This window comes from Poecilia latipinna, unplaced genomic scaffold (assembly GCF_001443285.1).
Source record: "Poecilia latipinna isolate Pla-1442-1.1 unplaced genomic scaffold, P_latipinna-1.0 Scaffold2126, whole genome shotgun sequence".
NCBI classification, from domain to species: Eukaryota; Metazoa; Chordata; class Actinopteri; order Cyprinodontiformes; family Poeciliidae; genus Poecilia; species Poecilia latipinna.
The window spans coordinates 70,953-95,060 of record NW_015114742.1 but is presented as its reverse complement, the minus strand read 5'-3'; the positions used below and the strand labels follow the sequence as shown (position 1 = coordinate 95,060).

The following is a 24,108-nucleotide window of genomic DNA, read 5'->3' as shown; positions in this document are numbered from 1 at the left end:
TTCTAAAAATGATGCTAGAACATATTATAGCCATATGAGATAAAAGGGAAAAAAAATAAGTACCTCAGAAAAATTCAGACATTTTGAGATTAATCTCAGAAATTTTCAAGAAAAAAAAACTTGGAAATTTCTGAGTTTCAAAAGTTTAACATTTTTGACTTTTGCAAATTTTCATTTTTTTCTTCACTTTTTATCCCTAAAAGTAGCAAATATATAATAAATTATTTTCTGTAATTAATTCCCTTTTTTAGGAAAGAAAGCCAGGGGAAAGACCCATTAGAAATGGAAACTGGATCTGATATGAAAAAAAATCAGATTTTATTTTTAATCCAACAGATAAACAGGATTTATAGGAACCAGATGGTGATATAAAAAAGACCCAACAGTTCTTAAAAACAATGTCTTGATCTGGATTTATATATTCACCTAATCTGAAAAAAATACAGTTTATTACCATGTAATCGTAAACTTTTTATTTCTGTTTGTAATTAGCCCAATAAGGCCAGATCCCAGTGAAAACTCATCTATTTTATATACCACAACAGAACCAGAACTTCTGTTGGTGCTTTAAAACACTGAAACCATTTTTATTTAACCGTTTCCTAAAAACTTTGAAGCGTTTCGTTCCTTCTGAGTCTAAACTTCGGCCATTTTGTCGCGTTAACCCACACATTGCATAGCCGTTAAAACAGAAAGCAGCACAACCGCCACAGCGACTCACCACCGCCCCCGGAGGAACGCTGTGGTACTGCGGGAAAGGCCGAGCTCAGCTGTGCAGCATCGGAGCGTCGGACGCTGCAGGCACGACAGAAAAACAATCATCTCTTTAACAACGTAACGGCTTCAGCAGCAGCAGGAGTTTATCCTTTGCTGCCTTTTTAAAGGACACTTATATTTATGTTTCAGGCTTAAAAGGCTGAAATGTGGAGGAAATAACACAATCATCACAAACGTCATTTAATCTTAAATATAGACTTGATCTGCTTCTTTTAATGGGGTAAAAATGTTAGAATACAGAAATACGTCAAGCTTTCAGCTCGCAGTTTATTCAGTCAGTCTGAGGCGCGTCGGTAGGAAAATATCTGTAGCGACAGCTGCAAACAGCCGGGCTGGAGTCCGCCGGCGCCGGGCCGGGTCGGACCGGGCTGGGCATTGAGCCGGCGCTGAGGCAGGTGCGTTGGTTCTGGAGGGCGCCGCCGCCCTCAGTCGTCTGTGAAGGTCAGCCGGCCCGGGCCTTCGTTCTTCATCCAGCGGCGGTACCGCTTCATCTTCGGGTCGGTCGCCAGCTTCGCCTTCATCTCCTCCTCGCGCTCCTTCCTGTAGGCCTGGAAGGAAAGCAGGAGAGACTCAGAGGCTGGATAACAGGAAGGAGATTAAAACCAGGCGCTGGAAATATGAAAGACATAAAAACAAAGTCTGATAAGTACAGCGTAGTATTAGAACCAGGCGGTGAAAACAAAGCTAACGTAAATAAAGTCGTAAAGTTACTAAAAAATGTCGTTAAACAATAAAGTAGAAATAATGAGAATTTAAACGTACAGAATAACTTTATTCTTGTATTATAATTATTCTCATGTTAATTTTCTTCTATTAGTAATTTATTCTTGTCATTTTACAACTTTATTGTTGTATTATTACGATTACTTTTGTAACAAGACTTTTTTCTCTTATTACGACTTTATTCTCATGTAATTACAAGTTTATTTTTGCATTTTTATGATTTTATTTTACTATTCCAACTTTATTCCTGTATTATTTTAACTTTACTCTTGTAATTTTATAACTTTATTTTCATAACATGACTTTGTTCTCATAGTTTCAAATTTAATCTCAAATGACGACTTTATTCCTGTATTTATATGATTTTATTGAATCTATTATCGTATCATTTTGAGTTTATCCTCGTTATTTAATAACTTTTATTCTTCTAATTTTATCGCTTTAATCTTGTAAATAAAATATAAAATATAAATATATAAATCTGTTTTTGAATCAGTGTTAGCAGTTTGGAGTGAAAGTATCTTTTCTCTTATTTTTAAACCTGCTGAAACAGGAAGTGGCCTCTGATTGGCCCAGAGTTTCTTAAAGGGGCCCTGTACCTCGTAGTTTTCTCGGACCCACAGCTGTTTCTCCAGGAACGTCTGCTTGGTGTTTTCCTCCAGACTGTCGAACTGCGCCTGCGACAGCTTCATGTTCCTCCTGATGAGAGCAGAACCGGGCCGTCAGAACCTCGGCCAGAACCGAGCGGCGCGGGCCGGCGCCACTGACCTGATGAGGTAGAGCTTCTCCTCCTCGCCGTACTCCTCTCGGCAGACGGTGAAGCGGTACACCCAGCGGGCGTACCAGGCCACGTAGCGGCTCAGGTAGAAGGGGAACAGCGCCATCTGGCACAGCAGGATGTCCGACAGGCTCGGCTTCTGGTAGCCGCCCTTGATGTCGATCTTGTTCTTGATGATGTCACGGATCACTTCCTCTTCCTGCTCGCGGATCTCCTCCTTGGAGCGCCGGTTCTTGCCCTTCTCCTTGGTGCGGCTGAGCATGCCCTGCTGCTTGGCGATCTCCATGGCCTGGATGCGGTACTTTGGGACGGTCACCAGGTAGTTGATGGCCTTGTTGTAGCTGCTGCACCAGCTGACGTACTGGAGAGCAGACACTGGTTACACTGGTTACACCGGTTATACTAGTTATACTGGTTACACTGGTTACACTGGTTACACTGGGCCTGGAAGAGGCTGGAGGAAACGTTTCACATTCAGAACCAGAACGCTTCAGATCCACAGATCTATGTGGAATAGATTCTAAATGTAGATTTTTGTTTAACACGTTTTTATTTATTTATAAACTCCAGCCAGCAGGGGGCGCTGTGCACCCGCACTAATATCATTTCCTTTATTCTAATTTATTCAAATTTAACATAGTAATGAATGCATTATTTATAAATAAATTAGTAAATAATATTTTGTTAAATAAATGAATAATAAATATGCAAATAACATAAAAACTCAGTTATTAATACATTTTTATTAATACTTTAAAATAAATGTTTTATTTACTAATAAATACATTTATTCATTAATACAAAATAAATGGATTCATTATTAATAAGTAATAGTTTGGTATTTATTAATAAATCAATGATATGAATAAATGATAAATGTCCTCATGAAAACAAAATGTAATAATTACAGAACCAGAACCGAGTCTGTGAAGGCGGCGCTCCTACCTGGATGGCAGAGATGGCGCAGATGGCGACCAGGATGACGATCCTGACGTCGACCTTGGGGGCGAGGCGGCGGCGGTAGTAGGCGTAGTAGTGCTGGTAGTATTCCTCAGGATGGTCCAGCATGTAGTCGTAGTCGCGCCGCGAGTCTTCATCCTGCAGAGGGAAGAAAAACCTAAATCAGGATTATCCAGCATTACTAGAAAAATAACATAAAAACACAGAATACTAGAGGCTGGCTGGAAAGTTTAGAACGGGGAAAAACTCTCCTTTCTAAAATCAAGATGGCGGTTTTAGAAAGATGTTTGTACCAACTCTAAAGCACGACAGTGGACGGGTGATGATGTGGGCTTGGGTAATATCTGAGTCAGTAATGAACTTTTCTGTATTTCAACGTGTTCTAGAGTCAAATGAGAGGAAATTTGAACCATAAATCCAAAAGCAGCAGCAGATCTGTAGGATGCAGGTGGTCTAGTCAAAGTCCAGACCTCAAGTCTTCGTATTACGAGAAGTCGGATGAAAATAACGAGAATAAAGTCGTAATATTACGAGAATTTGTACGAAAATAAAGTTGGAATAATATGAAACTTTATTATTTCAAATTTAGTTTCATACAACTTTTTTCTCAAAATACTAAAACTTTATTATTTAATTATAACTTTATTTGTATATTATTTTGACTATTTTTGTATGACTTTATTCTCATTTATTTTATTTTTCTTAGTATGGGCCTAATACTCCGCAGTAGATAAGAGCCACTGGAGATGACGGAGCAAAAACAGAACTTTTCATAAAATCCAGAACATTCTGGACAACCCTGAGTGTCTTCAGTCAGAGGCTGTTTGTGACTCGCTGTAATGCGGACTGCTACAGGAGAACCTTACTTATCACAGCTAACATTTAAATAAAGTTTTTGAATGAGAGTAAAGTGGGACAGAACCGTTACTCACCTTCAGTGTCTCATAAGCCGTAGCAATCAGCAGGAACTTTGTGTGAGAGTTCTCCTCATCTTCGGGCTCCTCGGGCCGGTACCGGTCCGGGTGGTACCGGCGGGCCAGCTGCCGGTAAGCCCTTGCGATCTCCGCCTTGGAGGCCTCCCGGGAGACTCCCAGCACGTCGTAGCAGACCTCCGTCCCGCAGTAGAGCCCCTCCAGCAGCGCCGTGACCGCGGGCAGCGACGACACGGAGAGCAGGAGCACCGTGAGCCGCCACAGGCCGCGGCTCCGCTCCGGGAACGCGTCCATCTCTCCCCGCTGCTGCTGCTGCTGCTGCTGCTCAGACACGGAGCTCCAAGCGCCGTCGCATTCTGCTTACGTCACAGGAGCGCCGGAAATAATGTTTACTCTGATCAAAATAAACTTTCAGATTAGCGCCGAAAATGATGTTTTGTCTTATAATTTTCAGTTTAAAAAAATAACACACGGTTTTTATTGATGTAGGAGATATTTATGACCTACTTATCGCGTTTGTCTTGTAAAATATTGGAGTTTAGTTTTTTTATGGGTTTGATTAAAATGTGAATATTTGCATAAAAGTGATTTATTTTTGATTCATTAAGATGTTTGTGGTAAACATCAAGACGCACTGTAAAAAATGACATCTTGCAACAAATGTAGCACTTGGATGACTTTATAAAAAGTTTTAATGAAAAAAAACCTTTCAATTCAATAATGGAGTAAAGTAATTTTATAGACCAAAAACATGTTTTCAGTTTTATTTATTTTATTTTTATTTTATTTATTTTTGCTTATTTTATCTGTACCTATGCATCTCATTTATATTTGAACTGTTACAAGTTTATAAAAAATCTTTACGGCTTACTAGCAAAGCTTTTATATAATCTAGGCAGGTTGTCACTCCTTGGTCTGATCTACGAGAACTCACCGATACAACCGCTGCTGTTCAGGTATATTAAAATACGGCTACACATCTGCTTTCAATAGAAGATCTTTGACTCCAGGCCCAAGTGATGACGTTGCATAAAAATATGCCACCTGCAGGCCAAGAGAGATTCAGTTTAAATAGTGAGATTTACAGGTCTGAAGTAGAGAAGTCAACTCTGCAAACACTGGATGCAAAAGGATGAGTCAAGTCAGTATTTAACTGAAAATAAAAATAAAAAAACTTTAAGGCAGAAGACCAACTGAAGTGGAGGAAATTGCCATGCAAGGTGGCATCCCGCTATAGAGTGAGGCAAATCACTCCAGCTCATCCTGGTACTAACAGCATGCTGCCGTGGTTCACCCAGTGAAGCGACTACCCCCAGCTACTGGTAGCTACTGGTCAGTGGGTGAATTACAATATTGACACCAAAATTCAATTTATTTAGAGATTTAAGAGAAGTGGGAGGCGTCAGCGAGAATGATCATCCTTTCCACTTCATTAGTTTCCAGTTGGACTGCAAAGGAAAATATTCTTGTTGGGATAAATCCTCATCATTTACATGATTTTGTCATCTACAAAAATTTCTGAGAAAAATCAAGATTCCACCAAAGCTATCATAAATTACGGCATGCGAGGGACATTATAGATAGAAAAAAACTTAAATTTCTGTCAAAAAACTCTGTAACTGAGAATAACATCAAAAATGTAGAAAAAACATGACATTTTTTAAAAAGCTGAAAATTTTCCACTTTACAAACTGAGAAATGTCCAAGTTCTTTTAAGTAAATGTCTCAAAAATAAGATTTTTTTTCTAGCAACCTTTCAACTTTTAAAACTCAGAAGTTTCCAAGTTTTTTCTAGGAAATTTCAGAGATTTTTGGCAGAAATGTTCTTCTCTATTTTTCTAATTACAATGGACCCAATTCACCGTCATACATGACAGATTTAGTTTAACTTTAGTTGTTTTTGACCATTTTCCATCCAGTACAGAAAGACTTCACTAGTTTTTAGCTGCAGTTGTTGGTCAAAACTTTGACAGAATTGAATATTTCAGCTTTGCAAACAGATTTATGGGAGGAGGAAGCTGGAAAACATCAACTCTGTGGAAAAAGTGCTGATGGAGGCTGAGTGTAAAAAGCGAACGCTGTAGTCAGGGGAGGGCGTTATTTTTAGCTGGTGCAGCCCCTCACATCCATCAGCTGGTTATTGGCTCCCGGAGCGTCGGCACAGATCAGCAGAGCTGTCAGCAGCGTCTCCACTCTGATTATCGCCGCTGAAGCTGCGTCTCTGCAGGAGGTCTCATCCAGATTTCACTGTAATCCAGGGCAGGCTGAGCGATGGAGATGTTAACGGCTCTGTGGCTCTGCTTCCTGCAGGAACCAGGCTGAAGATGTCGGGTGAGAAGAACCCAGAGGTGGTGGGATGTGACGCCTCCATCATGAGGAACGTCTGGGAGATCCGGCTGAGGGAGTTGGGACAGAGGATGCTTCTGGAGCAGGAGCGGCTGGAGAGGAGCGCGCTGCCCGCGTGAGAAAACTAAACCTTCATCAAACTTCTGCTGTGATGTTAAGACAAACTGCAGCCGATGAGGTGAAACTGAACCCAACAGGGACGAATCTGTCCGTGTTCTGATCAGGACAGAAAGTCCTGCTGTCAGCAGAGACGTCCAAATGTCCAAATGTCCAAACTGTTTGACATTTTAGATCCTGAACCCAAACCAGAGGCTGAAGTTTCATCCTGCAGAAACTGCAGCCAATTTTCTCCTGGCACAAAGTTTGTTTTCTCTATAAACTAGTAAATCTTAAATTTAGAGCTAAATTAGAGATTAAAACAGCTACAAGTCCCTGCAAAAACCTTCCTAGTTTATTTTTAATGTCCTTCCAGACAATCAGAAGTTCCTCTAATCTTTAAAAATGGTTTTGATCAAAGAGTCTGCAGGAATGTTTAGATGTTTTATAGATTTTTCTTGTATCTTAATATTCCCAACGCTGAACAGATTCCTGACTCAGATTTCTAAAACCCATTTTCCATCTGCAGATAAAGTTTTGCATCTTGAATTCACTCTGATGTTTGATTTCTCTCTGCAGCGATTTTACAAAAACAGTCAAGAACTCAAAGTTTTGAAGATTCTAAAATTTAAAGGTTTTCTTTCTTCTTTGATGCTTTTTAAACCCATCTTCACTCCGATCCTTAAATTTGATTCTTTGTAGATGTTGAACAGATTCTTGGTGCTGAAAAAAAAATATTTTGAAGAGATTCCTGACGCTAAACAGATTTCCAAAGGGCTCCAAACTTTCAGAACACTGTAAAAACACAAAATGTTACCAAGTATTTTTGGTCTCAATTCAATTGTAAATATCTTAGTGCAATTGAAATGATTGAAAACTGATTTACAAGTAACTTTTCTGCAAAATATAAGGCAGTTTTAGGTCAATAATTATTTAACATTCATAAAAGTACAAGAAACTAATAATTTTGTTCATTAAAATTAAAACATTTTTCTTTTTCTTTTTTTACCTGGTTTTAGTCGACCAACTGATTGAATCGCTTACAAATCGAAAGACTCTTAAGCTCAAAGGTTTGAACAAAGTTTGGTGAAGATTTTCTGATTTTTGGACGTTTTTGTTGCCAGAGATACTGAAGCAGAAACACAATCTGTCCTCGTTTTCAAAGTAAAGTTTTCAAAAAAGAAAGAAAACTAAATCTGAGAACACATCTTACAGAATAAACCGAGGAATTTTCCTCCAGCAGGATGAATTTCTGTTACTTAATCACATGACTTATATGGTGTAATATAAAAAGTGGAGATTTTTCCACTTTTTAGTTTGCAACTCTCAGCATGTAGTGAAAAGGCAGGAAAAGTCCAAAGAAAGGTTCTGAAAAGCAGAGCCATCAGGTGAAAAACGCTTAAAAAAATCATTAATGATGCAAATTTTTATACACAAACAAAAAACCAATGCAACAGAAAATAATGCAACTGCAGACAAAACAAAAGTCCTCCAGGCCACTAGGGGGAGTCGGCCACTAAATAACATGGGCCCAGATCTTCGTCATACTTTGTCTTTTATAATATTATAGAGCAGCATAGACATTTTATTATTATGATAGAACAGCAGCATATTACCTTAGGTAACATTACCGACTCCAGACTCCCCCTAGTGGTCTGGAGGACTTTTGTGGCGCTAGTTTGTAATATTTTATATTTTCAGGGGTTTTTTTGTCTGCTTTTTTGTATTTGCAGTATTTTCCATTTAGCTTCTGTTTCCTGTGTTTGGAACATTTTTCTGTTGCATTTACTTTTTTGTTTGTGTTTCGGATTCATTCACGTTTTGCAGTTCGTTTTGTGTTTGAACCTGTGGGGCCACCGTACTGAAAGGCAAACAGAAAGAAACTGATATGATCAGAAATGCTTAGAGTTTACAGGAAGATCTCTGTATTTTTCTCTGTAGGAAAATACAGAGAAATAAAAAATGGTTTGAAAAAGTTGTCAGGTAAAAACAAAGTATTGTTTTAAACATAAAAGGAGCAAAAACAAAAACATGCAACAGTGAACCAAAGTCACTTTCCTTCAACCTTTCTGCTTTAATTGCTGTATTTGTATTAAATGTCTTTAATTATTTTGTATTTCTTGCTCTACAAGCTGGGTTGTCAGCATGTATTTATTAATATCTCAGTCCCAGCTCACTCAGGTTTATTTTAATGCCAGCTGCTCTTCATCCAGTCTAATGCAGAGATCAGCCAGGTAGTTACAGCTGTAACCACAAATTTAATGTTTTATTAAGTGTGAACATCCTTATAGCTTTAAATAGGAATTTATCAAATTATTCTGTAAGAGCTAAGTTCTCAGAAACATCATGACGATGACGCTGTCCAGAGCAGGGAACCTGACCCACCAGAGCAGCAAAGGTCACCAGTTAGCTTCGCCACCAGATCTCCACACCGGTCCAAGAACACATGCCATGTCTCGACTTCCAGAGCCGCCTGAAGAGCCCAACAGATTTAGCAGGAGCTGAAATGAACTCTCAGACGGAGTGACACAGTGATTTATGGTCCACACTGCAGGGAATGTGTGTTTCCAGCTGGTTATTTTGCTGCTTTCAATCGAACATTTCCTGGAGAACCAAAAAAATCAAACCCAAACACCGGTCTAGGTTCGGTTGAAGTGAACTCTGGTTCAGTTTGAATGCATATATGAACACCAAGAGGACCAGAGGCCGCTCCAAAAGCAGGAAGCAGACTACAAGGCAGGGCATTCTGGGTAAATACAACCAAAACAAACGTGCTAGCCTAGCGCCAGCGGGAGAAATAAATCGAGGTTTTTAGCCAAAGACAAAAAAACAGAAATCCTACAACCACTAAAATCTGACACCTCCATTTCTGTTTCCATTTTGTGAAGAAGGAAGTTGCTCTCAGTGTCTTCAGAGGTTTTTGTGTCGTTTCCTTCAGTGGTTCTTGGTGCAGCGCCCCCACAGGCCAGGAGGGGAACAGGTTGGTTTGACTCAGAGCAGAGAGAAAGCTACAACGGTGCTTTTCCCAGGACATTTCTGAGCTCCTAAAGTTTAAAATTAGCGAGAAAAAAAGAACAAAGAAATTCTTAGATTAATCTCAGAAATTGGGGGGAGGGAGGGACATGAAAATTTCAGTTTCAAAAGTTGAAAATTTTTCACATTTGAAACTCAGAAGTTTCCAATGAAACTACAAATAAAGTTACCTGATAATTATTCAGGTGTCACCAAACAATTTATGGCAAAACTGGAAAAAACCTCCAACTTTATTTGAAGTTTCCATTGTTTTCCTCAATACCAGATCTGAAAATACACAAAAAACAACAACAAAAGAAAAACACCAACCATTGATTTCCTTGTTGAACTAAAACTTTAGGGTAAATAATGTATCCTAATTGTATTTTTCCTTTTTTTAAGTGTGAGCAGTGTAGTCTGATCTCCTAGCAGCAGGACGTAACAGATTTTCTATAAATAAAAACATTGTTGTGTTATTTAAGACCTGCCAGATGGTAGCATCAGTTTACCCCTCAGTAACTTTACCTCAGACTACAAAAGGTTTTCATCATCACAGGCTTGGATATAAACAGAACAACCAAATTCACTCCAGAACAAGAAACCCAGAATTATCTCCACATCGTACAGGTTTTCTGGAGTATATAGTTCCTTTTTTTGTTGGTTTGTGACACAATTATCTTTTAAATCAGGCCAATCTATAACCAGTCAATAGATCTTAGAAGATGTGCAAAATATTCAGTGATGTACAAAACATTTCTGGAAAAAATCCTCCAAACAAGAACTAAACCACTTTAATATAATTGGTGTTTAAAGGTGGATCTACCAAGTTTTGGCTCAGAAAACCTAGAAAATTTATGTTAGGAACAAAAAGTTTGGACTGTAGGTTTCATATGTCAAAAAATAAATAAATAATGATTAGATGTGTTTTATTAACTTTTTTGCCCTTTTGTTCTTTTTTGTTTGCACAGAATCAACAAGGAGTGGGCAGACCGTATGACTGCCAAGATGGGGAAATACAAAAGAGTGGAGAGGAAAGTTACACCTTCTGATATCCAGCCAGACGACAACATCTGGAAGAGCAAGCAGCCGCTGGTTCCTCAGGCAGTTCCTCTTGGCAGAGGTTCGGGTCCCGTTGGCAGACCAGGAGTCCAGACGAAAAGCTTTTCTGCCCAAGCCCCAAATCTCAAGGACAAAAAAGTGCAAAACAAAAGTGTCAACAAACTTCAGCTACTCATGTCAATCACCAAAACTCAGCCGTCGTCTCTGGTGTGGGGCAAGGCCTGGAAGTTCAACAAGTCCTTACCGACACCAGCAGAGGGCGCAAGTCCAGACTGGGGGCAGTGCTGGATGTTTGCTCCCTGTCAACCTCGAGCCGAAGAGGGTAAGCCGTGGCCAAACGAGCCCAACCTGGTGGATCCAGAAAGCTATCATCTCTGGAGAAAAGACTTTTACAAGATGGTGCAATCACAGGAGCTAGACCTGAATCTGCCCGCTGACGAATGGCAAACATCCTGGAAAAGATTTGAGAAAATCAAGAAAGATTCTGCTGAAGATGAAGAGAAAGCCTCTACACATGGATTTTTCACTTCACTGGTGGAAACCCAGCACAAAAATGAACTCTTGTGTTCATCAGAGTGGAGTGATTCCTGGACGTCCACCAAGTCAGGCAACGAAGATTTACTGAATGCAACAGTTGATTACAATAAAGATATGGGAAGAGAAATAAACCCAGAATGGGAGGAATGTTGGAGGCTTCTCAACCATCACGGCAGCAACAGCTTCAAGCTTCCTCGTCACCAGAAACCGCTCAGTCCAGAATGGGCCAGTTCATGGAAAACAGCAGGCGGCGTCTTCAACAACAAGCAGAGTTCCTCTCAGAACCAACATCACGGCCTTGACGATCACAGCCTGGAAAGAGATGGTTTTCACAAAATCACTTCCACAACTCATAAGAGAGACCTTCAGTTCTGCGATAAATTTGAGGCGATGAGTGAATGGAGCAAGTCATGGGAGATACCGAAGAATACCTCAAAACCTTGTGCGGAGATAGATAAAGTCCTCAAAGCCTTACCACCAAAGATTGAGACTCAAAGGGTGGAAAAGATCCCTCAGGTCAATTACTCGACAGAGAAAGTAGACCCAAGGTACGAGCAACTAAGACGTGATGTGATACATCACACAAGGAGGGAGCTCCCCGAGTCAAAGATACTTCTTCTAAAGCACCTGCAGAAAATACTTCCACCTTCTGAATGGAGGGACTCCTGGAAGGCAATAAAACACAGAATGAGACAGGAGAGGAGAAGGTACAAGCCGGATCCTCTGAAGCCTTTCAGAGAGTCAGAGAAAGGGGAAGATTCAAAGGCCAATGCGTCAGAGTGGAAAGACTCCTGGAAATTTACCTGCCGGCCTCTGAATCAGAACCCTGAGCTGTGGCAACAAGGTTGGTTCACCTCAACGCAAGTCCGGGTGAACTGGGAGAGGCACCAGAGTGAGATTTCAGTGGAGGAATTCCCTAAAAATGGCCCAACAAGTGAACGGGTTTGGGGAGAATCCTGGAAATTCTCTAGGCACCAGCATCGATCAGAACCTGCACAAGCCAAAGATCAAGTCGACAAAAGAAAGTTGAATGTTCCTGATAACTCAAGGGAACATGGAAGTCATGCCAAGTCCATATCAGACTGGCAAGATTCCTGGATGATCACAGAAACAGAAATGAGACATGACAAACCATCATTTGCTCAGTGGAGGGAATCCTGGAAGTGGTCTATCTACCACACACCACACTGGACTGGACTAGTATCGACAGACAAGTGGGTGGATGAATCCACTGAGATCCAATGCCCAAAAAGCATAATGTCCTCAGAAGGAGCGAAAGCTAAAGTGAGCCGATCCTTTGACAACAAGATATTTGTCCAAAGATACCCTGAGAAACAGTGGATCTCCTCATGGAGCATCAAATCACTTCTAAGCAATCAGTCAAGCAAAAGTAGTTCAGCTCAGCAGCAACATCCCATCCTGAGTGAATGTGGATGTAAGTGGGGAAGATCTTTCAGACTCGCCAACCCAACGCCCCAACTGGATCAGCCCTGGATGGAGTCTCCCCAGAACCCTGGTTACCACCAGGTTTTATGGTCAAGCAAAAACAAGATACAAACCAACAATAAAGCCGACCTAAACAAAGTGTTTGCTTCAGCCACATTTTGGGCAAACTCCTACCAGTTCCTGCAGAAACCCAATGACCAGCTTAAAACCAAAGGTAGATCCAAAGAACTCAGTGATCAAAGGGTGATTTTACCAACAAAGATCAAAATGAGGAAGCAACTATACTCTGGCATGGAGAAGGAGAAACAATCGGAGAGGAAGTGGGCAGGATGCCACCTGCTGGGTAAAACCCAACCTCGTCCCAAGAAAGGCAGCGGTTCTAACAGTAAGCTTATGCCTGAAGACAGCGCCTATAAGAAGTTCCTGGAGGAATGGGGAGAGTCTTGGAGATTCTTTGTCCGTCCCGAAAATATGAAAAAACAGATGAGCTTTAAGCCAATATCTGGCTGGGATGAATCCTGGAAGTTCCTCCTTCCACTGTACTGACCTAAAGGCAAACCAAAACAATTGCTTCAAGAAATTAGTTTAACCCAAAGAGCTGCATTTGGCCCATAAAATGAGAATGTCTTTTTGATAGTTAGCACAGAACAGTGTGGATGCAAGGTGTGTTTCAGACAAATAAACCAGAACAATATAGTTTTAAATCGCTATTTGTGGAAAAACGGCAAAGAAGAAGAGGGATAAGGATGTAAGGAAGAAACGAGTAGGTGTAGTTTTAAGAATATTAAAACAGTCTGAGAAAGATATACAGAACTGTTTGTTGAAGAATGAAATGTTAATGTCTCCTAATAAAGGAGTAAAAACAAACAGTATCATGTCTTTATTCAGTCTATTACTGCAGTTTCCTCAACCTTACATACCAGACTCACTGACTCCATCTAGTGGATAGATCTGGTAAGACATGTATCACATTGGTTAGTAAATTTGATTTCCATTGATGATTTTTGTGTGATTTTGTTGTCAGCACATTCAACTTTGTACAGAACAAAGAATTCAATGAGAATATTTCATTCATTCAGATCTAGGATGTGTTATTTGAGTGTTCCCTTTATTTTTTTGAGCAGTGTATATTATATATAGTCAAACTGTTGTGGCTCTGCTGTGATTTATAACTTAAAAATTACCAAAAAGTGACCAAGTCAATCTCTAGACCAAATAACTTGGAGTTCAGTATCATTGGTTGACGTCTTTTTTGTCATTTTATCTTTGAATTTAGGAATAAGGCTGCAGATTTATATGTGGAACTTCTTTTAATTATAATTAAATTATAATTTATATAAACTAAGCAAAGAAAATAAAAATCAATATGAAAATTGAGAAAAAATATTATTGTTAAAAAAAACATCTTTACTGTTCAAAATGAAAGTTTATAGCTTTATATTTAAATATGTCTATCTAATTTTTTAAGCGCAAGAACACATGGGCGCTGCAGCTTCTCTGTGTGACAATCTGTAGATGGCTACAAAATTCAGAAATTTGCTTTATTTTTTATTATTTTACCAGGAGTAAACATCACTGCTGATTAAATGCCCTTAAACTTAGATTTTACTTTCTCTCCATATGAATAAGACATATGTTTGAAAGTTGGTCGTTTTTAAATATGATTTAAAATCATTTTGAAATTTCAAAGTGAGGTTTGAGCAGCGCTAGATAAATTAGACAACAGAGCCATCTAGTGGCAACAGAAGTAAAAGAAAAATGTATTTTCATATTCAGCTGGAAACAGAAACGAAATAGCGATGATTAAATAAAAGAGGAACAAACAGCGACAGCAATATTAAAAATAATTAGTATTTTAATACTGTTGTTGTATATTTGTGACCCTGAACTTAGTCAATTTAGCAAAACTATTTCCACGATTCATAAAGTTTGGTAAATACAATCTGGAAAAACACCCAAACAAATCCATTTTCTGTAAAAACTCCTGTTAGCTGACAGCAAACGTATGGAAACCTAAAAATGCCGTGTGGTGTTAAAAATAGAGCTGGCAGTTCTGACATCAGAGTGATCTGAGCGTCTCGTTACGGTGAAGGAGATCTGCTGCTGCAGAGCAGCCACTGCGCATGCTCAGACCGCACAGAAACCCTGCGCACATGTAGAAAACACACAGGACCATTTCTCACACACACACACACACACACACACACACACACACACACACACACACACACACACACACAAAGGATCTGTTTATACATGAGGAGATTATAGGTTTACACAAACAGCTGCTCAATATTTCGGCAAAAAAAATCACATTTACTAAACAAGATTCAACGTTAAACCATGAAAACGGCTAAAATCTGTTCCCTGCTTTCCTTATTGGCTTAAATGGATGGAATAAATAATCCCAAATTCACTGGAGTTTGAAACTTCTGCTTTTCTAACTTCCTGTTCCTAAATTAACCTGCATGCAAACAGGAAATACACAAACTGAATTTATAAAAATAAATAAAAATGTGTAAATGTAAATAACTATACACAAAATTAAAAATAAATAATAAAAACAAGAAAAAACACTAAAATAAATGAAAAATAGCCCCAAAAGCCATAAATAAAAACACAACTAAAGGAAATATTAAACAAAAACTAAATACATTAAGAACAATAATAAAAATAAATAAACAAATAAAAACTGAAAAAATAAATTAAAATAAAATCAATAAAATTAAATAATAGAAGCTCAGAGCAAAATATAAATAAAAATAAATATAAAAACAAAATAAATTAATAATTTAAAAAACAGAAAGAAAAAATAAACTGACATATTTCCAATTGTGTTGTTTTCTTAGTTTTAAGCCACAGAGTGGCTGATTTAAATGACTCACTTTAAATCTATAAACCAAACTGTTTAGAGATTTATATCATACTGGACATTTTGCATGATCTGTGTGTTTCTTATTCCAGTAATTAGACATTGTAACATTAATTAACACCAGATTAGTTATTTTCTATAGATCTTGTGCATCATTTATCAGTAACCTGTCGAACACACAGCAGCTCTAATATCTGTTGTTCTATATTTATGTCTCTGCTCCTCCTGACCTGCAGCCTTTAAAGTCTCATCTTTGTCGTATTTCTGCAGCTGTCCGGTTTGTTGCACCTGTTGAATAAAGATTCATTTCACTAATGTGTTTTTCATCTAATCCTCGTCTGTCCCGCTGGCCGCCTCGACCCGGCTCTAAATTTAGAGCAGCAGCCCTGGATGTGTTGTGATGTAAAAATAGGAGGAGGGAAGCCGGCTGGTTATTCAGGACAGAGAGTCAAACTTCAACTGCAGGAGCGTCGAGACGACGATCAGTGGAGCCGGAGAGGAAGGAAAAACAGGACGAAACAAAGAAACAGGTGAGGATTCATTATTTATGTTCGTTTATCTGACATGTGATGTTTTTAGTTTGTTTCTGTGGGATTCTGGTTCTGCATGTTGACATTTTGGCGCCAACCGATCGATGGTTTGAAGCTCCTTAAAAACACTGAAAGCTGCAAACAGACGCAGTTTAACTCCAGAAACTACAGATCAACAAACCTTTATGCTGAAATTAGACCAAAAAAATGTGTCCAACTGAGACATTTTTGTTCCTGCTGGCTGGTGCTCACCAGCTAATCAATCGCCGCTCGCTTTCAGGTGATTATTAGAAATCAGAGGATAAACATCAAGCATGAAAACATAAAGTTGCCACAGACTGAATTTTCTGGGAAATGTTTGAGTTTTTTTAGGGGTTGACGTTCCTCCTGACACACTTGAACGTAACACCTCCGCTCTGTTGGCTAGTGGAGCTGATGTCAGCCGGTTTCCATGGCAACGGGTGTGCATGTGGAGAGGAGGAGAGTTTGAGTTGTTTTTTCCGCATTACTTTCTCTTTCCTATGGAGCGCTGCAGCCGCTGCCTAATTTCTTTCAGATCTTTAATCTTTTGTGTTAAAGATTTAATTTAAATCGTTTCTGTGAAACATGTTTGGTTTTGTTGGGGAAGCGTCTCAGGCAGCAGGTGGTCGAGGATCCCTGAAGTCATCCCCTAATTTTACGGCGCTTATTAAGACGGATGAGGCTGAAATCCTGTAAATCCTCCAGACGGTCGACGCTTCTGATGCTAGTTTTAAAATTAGCCGTTCTTTAAAAACCTCTGACTGCTGCTCTTACATTTTCACGTAACTAAACATTTTCCATATTTACAGGTTTAAAGTTATATAAAGTCAGCTGGAAAACAAAGTGATAAATCTGAGCATAAAACTTGTGTTGATGGACAGAATGTGATTTAATATCTGTGTTTATCTCCATTTTCCTCAGTTTGGAGGTTCTTGTTGCCGGGCAGAGTTTAATTTTAGAGCTGCTTGTTGTTTTCATTCTCTGAGAAAACAACTTGTGACATTCCTGGAACTCTAACTGTATGGAGGACTGATCCTGCCAGAATTATCCGAAAACATATAAATAAATAAATGACTTGGTAATGTTAATAATTTGTTCTTCAAAAAATAAAAAAAGAAAATTCTCAACTTATCTGATTATAGAGTGTGACATAAAATATTTCTTTGTAATTTTCAACAATATTAATCTAGCATTATCACTACTATTTAATTTTCCATTATATTTTCAAAGTTTTATTAGTTTAGTTTTTATTTCATTGTTTATTGCTCTGTAATTATTTAGTCTTTTTTTATTTATTGTCCTTTTAAAAATATGTATGTTGATTTATTTTTCCTCTAATATTTTCTTTGTTTAGAAATTTATTTTAATTTTTTACAGTATATGGGAAAAAAACATGATGAAATATAAAAGGAAACTAATAAAGCAATAAGTTATTGAATGGATTGAAAACGCCTAGTATAAGCCAACAATATAATGATAGTATTTATGCTAACTTTAGCTTTTTGGCTAATTATAACTCAATAGATATCTTCCACAGAAACTTTGATAATCAAAATCAAAAACCAGACTAATACACAAACCTGGATTTTATTTGTTTTACTACAATTTTTTTGTTGTTAAAAATATCATTGTAATGCTGTTTCACAGTGATAATAAATCTGTGTTTCTCGTAGGAAACACAATGTTGTCCAAAAAGGAAGAGAAGAGAGCGTTCAGCAACGGCCGACTGAGAGACCAGTGGGAGAAAATAGCCCAGAACGAGGCGGACCAGTGCAAACAGGAGGCTGAATGGAAACGGAAGAGCTCCCTTAAAGTGTAAAGATCAAAACATTTATTCCTTACAGCTTATTTCACCAAAATAAAACTGTAAAATTGACACAGATAAAAGCAATAAATATGTATTTGTCTCACTAAAAAAATCAGGCAAGATGGGAAAGTTCTTATATTTTATGTCTTGGAGGCAAGATTTGAAATATTAAGTACTTTATTATTATCATTATTATTATTACTACTATGGGCAGTTTTGTCAGGACCAGACCTCCATATTTAATTGACTGATTGAAATGTAAGTGAATTCTGTTTCTTAGTTCCATGTAAAACAAGTTTTCCATATTTAATCTAACAGATGGTTTTCATTCTCCAGTCTTTTCTCAAAGTGGACCTACCACTGGTCCAACGGAGACCAGGTGAAGGATGAGATTTCCGACTTCAGGAGGGCGACGACCCGGACAGACGACGAAGAAAAAAAGCCTAAAATCAAATTTAAAATTGTTCCTCCTCCTCCAAAAGTCAGAGCGGAGCCTCCGCCGCCGCCGCCGCCCCCCAGGAGGTCGTCCTCCCCGAAACGTCACAGGCAAAAACGGAAAGTGGAAGTGGACGTGTTTGGGTTGTGCTGGAGGGAATCCTGGATGAGCCTGAAGCCACCAAAGTACCTCTACCTGAAGGCCAGAGAGGCTAAAGAGAGGCGGACGCTGCTGATGAGCTTAGAGTGTCCCAGGAACAGGAAGTACAAATCAAAGACGTGTGGATCGGACGCCGACGGGACGGGTCCGATTCCTAAATGGAGTCATTCCTGGAAGCAGGTCAGGATGCACAGATGGGACACGCCCACTAATGCGCTAATAGCAGAGCTAACTTTTTTGTTTAGCGCTTTTTGCTAACTTTGAAACGTTTAGTGCACTTAGCTTCCCTCACATTATAAAATGCTAATTTATTGGCTGTTTTATCAACTTTCAGTTGAATAAAGTTCAACATCTGTGTTGCTTCCACTAAAACTATGTTGGTCTAGCGCTGTAGCATTAGCTTCCACTAAGCACATTAGCACATTGTGTTTGTATAGCACATTAGCAGATTAGCATTACCTTCCACTATTATCAGTTAGATATGTTAAAGATACACCCTTTGACATCAGGTTAGACTAAATACAGTGTTGTTTCATTGTTTTAGCATTAGCCTCTGCTAAATATGGTGTTGGTGTAGCAATTTAAGGGTTAGCAAAGCTAACCTTTTAGTTAGCCGTGTCCATCACTGTGGAACTGATTGTTCTTTAAGGGTCAAATCTCACAACAAAGGTCATATATTTAGATTTTCAGCTTTCCTCTCTAATATGTTGGGTTTGATTGTTGTAATAAATGGGATTTGAGAAAAGGGTTGAATCAAAGACAGGAAATCAACAAAATGTTTTCTCTAAATGTTTTTCTTGTTTCCAGGTGAAAAGCCCGGCTCAGTCAGAGCAGTCAGAGGACAGAGACTTTGAGTGGGACACTCTGTTTGAAAGTACGACGGTCAGCAAAGTGGAAATAGGAGAATATCGACTTCCTGTCTGGGCCGGAACATGGAAGATCATGAACTTTCCCTTCAGGCAGCAGAAGAAGAACTGGGACTGCAGCTGGGAGAGCTTCCAACAGGAGACAACAGACAAGTCCGATAAGTTTGACCTCATTCAGGAGCAGCTGGATCAGGTTGTTGTTTTCCTGCTGTTTCCAGAGTTTCAGCTCCAAATCTGACTGACCAAAGAAAATCTGTGTTCTGGTCTTTAATTAGGACGAGCCTGAAGGCTGGGAGGATTCATGGAGGCTCTCCGGAGCTGAAGATCCAACGGACGGACCCGCCACGTTCACAGCGGAGATAAACGACTGGCTGATGCCCGGATGGAGCAAATCCTGCCTGCTGGCTGCAGCTCCTCCAGAGGAGCACGAAGAGCGGCAGAGGAGCTGGAGCTCCTGCTGGGGCTACCAGCAGCTGGTCAGGTGGGTCGGCTTCAGCAGCAGCAGGGAGGTTTACACACCACCAAACGTTCCCATCACCAGAGGAGGCCACTGCTAGCCACAACGTTAGCTGAGCTAACCCTAAAGCGCTACTAGTTAGCATTATTTCTGCTAACGCCAAAGGACTACAGCAACTTGGTATTTAGTGAAAGCTAATGCTAAAAGCTAAATTTAACCATGCTGACACTTAGCATGTGTCAAGAGAGATGAGGAGAGGAAATGGATCTGCTGCGTAATAAGGCCACATGAATTTCAAAATAAGAGCATGAATATGAACGTCTAAATATCTGAAGAATTCTTAACAATCGAAAACTAAAACTTCAACACAGATAAAAAACTTTATTCAACTGGAAGTTGAATAAAGTTTCAATATCAAATTTATCTGGTTAGCGGAAGCTAAGAGCGCTAAACGTTTTTAATTTAGCAAAGATGCTAAAACAAAATGTAGCTCCTTTGTTAGCGCTGGATGGATAAACGGTTGGGTTTTTCCAAACTGACCTCTGGTTTCCCCTCAGGTGGCGTCAGGCGTCCATCTTGTCTGCCCATCACCATAGCAACCAGATGTCCAGGAGACGAAGAGCCATAAACGTCTTCCTGTTCTCCGGTCTGGACCGGTCCGGTCTGAGCGACTGGACGGAGGCCTGGAAGGCTCCAAAAGGACAGAAAACACCGGAGGACGAGGAAGAGGAGGAGGAAGGAGAAGAAACCGAGGAAGAGGAGGATGAAGAGGATGAAGGAATGGAGGAGGTAGAAGAACAGGAGGAAGAGGAGAGGAGGACAAAAATGTTCCAAAACTTCAACAAGAACAAGGAGCAGGAAAAAGAGGAAGATGAGGGTGTAGATGAAGAGGAGGAAGATAAAGATGAAGAAGATGAGAAAGAAACAGAGAGAGGAGAAGAAGAGGAGGAGGAGGAGAGTGAAGAAGATGAAGAAGAGGAAACACATTATAGTGTCAAAGTGATGAAGGAGGAGCAGGATGAAGAAAAATGTGAAAATACAGTTGAGGAAGAGGAGGAGGACAACGAGTCAGCTGACAAGATGAAGGACGAAGAGACGGAGGAAGAGGAAATTTATGAGGAAGAGGAGCAAAACACCAAAACGAACAAAACGAAGAGTCAAAAGCTTGAAACTGAGCAGAGGAAGAAGGATGATGAAGATGAGGAAGAGGAGGAGGAGGAAGATCATGAGGAGGAAGATGCTGAAGATGAGGAGGACGAGGAGGAGCAAGAGGAGAAAAATCAGGCCAATAATGAAGAAAGACAGAAAAACGCCAAAACAAAAGAAACGAAGAGTCGAGATCCAATAGAGCAGAGGAAGAAGGATGCTGAAGATGAGGAAGATGAAGATGCTGAAGATGAGGAAGATGAAGATGCTGAAGATGAGGAAGATGAAGATACTGAAAATGAGGAAGATAAAGGTGCTGAAGATGAGGAGGAAGAAAGAAAGAAAAACAACAGAGCAGAAAAAGACGAGGAGGAGAAGAAGAACGGCACAAAGCTGGGAAAAGACAAGGAAGATGATGAAGAGGAGGAGGAGTTTCTGGACTTTGATGAAGAAAGCGGCAAAAGTAAAGGAGATGAAGAGGAGGAAGATGCAGATGAAGGAGAGAAGGAAAAAGGAAAAGGAAAGGATGAAGATGTAAACCTGAAAGGGGAAGAGGAGGATGAAGAGAGCCCAGATTTAGAAGACGATGATGAAGAAGAGGAAGAGAAGGGAGAAACGGACAAAAAACAAAGAAAAGAGGAAGAGGAGGAGATTAGAGATGAAAGAAAGAGCAACAAAGATGACAAGGAGGAAGATGAGGATGAAGATAGCCTGGATGTAGAAGATGAAGAAGAAGAAGAGCAGAGAGAAATGGGAAAGAAGGAGGAAGAGGAGAAGAAAGTTTCCAGTGTTGATGTAGAGGATGATGAAGAAGATGATGATGAAGGTGAGGAAGATGAAGAGGAGGAAGATGAGGCAGAAGAAAACGGAAAGCAGAAAGACGAAAACGACGATGAGGATGACGATGGAAACATTCACAGGATGAAGATGGAAACCAAACAAAGGCGATCTGAAGATGAGGAGGACAATGAGGAAGAGGAGGATGAGGAAGAGCATGAGAGCTGTGAGGAAGACGAAGAGGAAGATGTTGAAGAGGTGGAAGAAATCAACAAAAACAAAGATGAAGGTGAGGAAAACCGAGAAACTGATGAAGAAAATCCTGTGGAGGGAAAAGCTAATGAACAAACAGAGGAAGAGGAGCAGGAGACGAAGAGCGGCGTACTAAAACAGACGAAGAAGAAACGGAGACGAGCGAAAACCAAACCTGACGCTCCGCTGCACCTGCAGTTCCACAAGCTGAACGCCTCCTTCTCCTCCTGGCGGCGCTCCTGGATGGTCGCCGTGGCTCACCGCGGCGGAGCCGAGGAAGACGACGAGGAAGAGGAGGAGGAGGAGGGGGAGGAGTGGCGGGCCTGGAAGGAGTCCTGGAGAATCTGCCGCTGGAGGAAGACGGACGAAGACGAGGTGATGAGCTTCTCCTGGGAGCACCGGAGCCGCCGGGACGCCATACAGGAAGTGGACGAAACGACGAACAGGAAGTGGGCTCTGAGCTGGAAAATGAACACAGCTAACGGCGGACAAGAGGAAGATGAAGAGGAGGAGGAAGATGAAGAGGAAAGCTGAAATGTGATCAAACATTATGAACCGAGACATTTTAATGAATGTTGATCTCATTTCAGTTTGTTTTTTTATTTTTTTACCATTTTTAGTGGTAAAAATAACAAACAATCAAAACTTTCCTGGATCTTACAAGATGCTTTCTGCAGCAGCTTTGTGTTCACCGCTGGCTAAAACGTTAGCTGCGCTAATGCTAACGCACTTAAATATTAGCTCTGCTAGCAAAACAGCGCTACGCCAGGAAAGACTTTTGTAGAAGCTAACGCTAAAGCTAAAGCATTAGCATATAAATTACACACATTTCAGCAAATTATTCGGTGAATTCTGGTAAAGTAACTCTAACCGGAGCCGTTATGATAAGTTACGTACCAGGAAAATAAGCTGTAGATTGTTAGAAAGCTTAGCTTAAAAACTGTCTGTTAATATTTGTACAAATATGTAAATTGTACATCAACAATATTTAATAAATTTTAAATAATAAATTGAATTTTTGTTGGTTTTATTCATCCTTGTGTTGCTCTGCTGGATGCCAGCTTCTTGCAAATCAAACTATTTTCTTCTTCATAACTTGTTTCCATGTTGACCAAATTTCACCCATAAAATAAACTGATTAGTCGAAAAGAAAAACAGGAAACAGAAACAGGAGAGAAGAGCTGACTGCTTGTGGAACATCTCCCTCTAGTGGTGGAACTGCGTCATTACGCCCCACTGTGGATAAACAGCAGCTTTCCCAGTTTAGATGGTTTCCAGGTGGAGTTAAAACATGGCTGCTTTATTAAATTACATAAAAATGTTTTACTCTTAAATAAAGTTTAATTCACTGACATTTCCTCACCAAAAACGAACCATGTGGTAAAACATGCAGGAAAACCCAGAGCAGGATTCAAACCCAGCAACAACTGGACCTCTGTGAAACCATGAAGTTTAAGAGAGACAAAATCCACATCCTCCTCTGAATAACAGAGAAATGTTCAGAGCTAAATGTTTGATTCTGATCTCTAATTGAAGCTGAAATCATATTTTTTACCTGTTAATCTGTCATTTATTTGGATATTTTTCATTTGAAACTAAAGATAAACTCAAAATGAATTTTTAAAAAGAAGCAAAAGTGCAGAAAAAATCGTTAAGACATCTTAAAAAAACTACAGTGATTAAACATGATCTGCTAGTTTTAATGAGTCTCTGCTGTCAGCATGGAGGACTGTTATGATTCGATCCTGCTGTAGCTGAATGCAGCAGGTCTTCCTCTCTTCCTGCTGCAGGTCTTCCTCTCTTCTCCCTGCAGCAGGTCTTCCTCTCTTCCTGCAGCAGGTCTTCCTCTCTTCCTGCTGCAGGTCTTCCTCTCTTCCTGCTGCAGGTCTTCCTCTCTTCTTCCTGCTGCAGGTCTTCCTCTCTTCCCGCAGCAGGTCTTCCTCTCTTCCTGCTGCAGGTCTTCCTCTCTTCCTGCAGCAGGTCTTCCTCTCTTCTTCCTGCTGCAGGTCTTCCTCTCTTCCCGCAGCAGGTCTTCCTCTCTTCTTCCTGCTGCAGGTCTTCCTCTCTTCCCGCAGCAGGTCTTCCTCTCTTCCTGCTGCAGGTCTTCCTCTCTTCCTGC

General features: G+C 40.0%; 3 protein-coding genes across 3 annotated transcripts; 2 read left to right on the top strand and 1 right to left on the bottom strand.

Moving 5' to 3' along the window:
* Window positions 1–301: 301 nt before the first annotated feature.
* dnajc25 (DnaJ (Hsp40) homolog, subfamily C, member 25) lies at window positions 302–4,542 on the bottom strand. Its single transcript, XM_015017318.1, has 5 exons — window positions 4,171–4,542; window positions 3,224–3,376; window positions 2,269–2,639; window positions 2,100–2,199; window positions 302–1,325 (listed from the first exon to the last, which is right to left on the bottom strand). Exons 1-5 carry the CDS (start codon window positions 4,462–4,464, stop codon window positions 1,203–1,205), a joined length of 1,041 nt encoding a protein of 346 aa, XP_014872804.1. The 5' UTR covers window positions 4,465–4,542; the 3' UTR covers window positions 302–1,202.
* A 1,864-nt stretch (window positions 4,543–6,406) lies between these two features.
* LOC106936370 (uncharacterized) lies at window positions 6,407–13,388 on the top strand. Its single transcript, XM_015017317.1, has 2 exons — window positions 6,407–6,631; window positions 10,593–13,388. Exons 1-2 carry the CDS (start codon window positions 6,495–6,497, stop codon window positions 13,210–13,212), a joined length of 2,757 nt encoding a protein of 918 aa, XP_014872803.1. The 5' UTR covers window positions 6,407–6,494; the 3' UTR covers window positions 13,213–13,388.
* Window positions 13,389–15,588: 2,200 nt separating this feature from the next.
* LOC106936366 (golgin subfamily A member 6-like protein 22) lies at window positions 15,589–23,004 on the top strand. The gene is made up of 7 exons (XM_015017313.1): window positions 15,589–16,068; window positions 17,763–17,904; window positions 18,233–18,671; window positions 19,299–19,550; window positions 19,633–19,838; window positions 20,372–22,569; window positions 22,630–23,004. Exons 2-6 carry the CDS (start codon window positions 17,771–17,773, stop codon window positions 22,521–22,523), a joined length of 3,183 nt encoding a protein of 1,060 aa, XP_014872799.1. The 5' UTR covers window positions 15,589–16,068; window positions 17,763–17,770; the 3' UTR covers window positions 22,524–22,569; window positions 22,630–23,004.
* The last annotated feature ends 1,104 nt before the right edge of the window (window positions 23,005–24,108 follow it).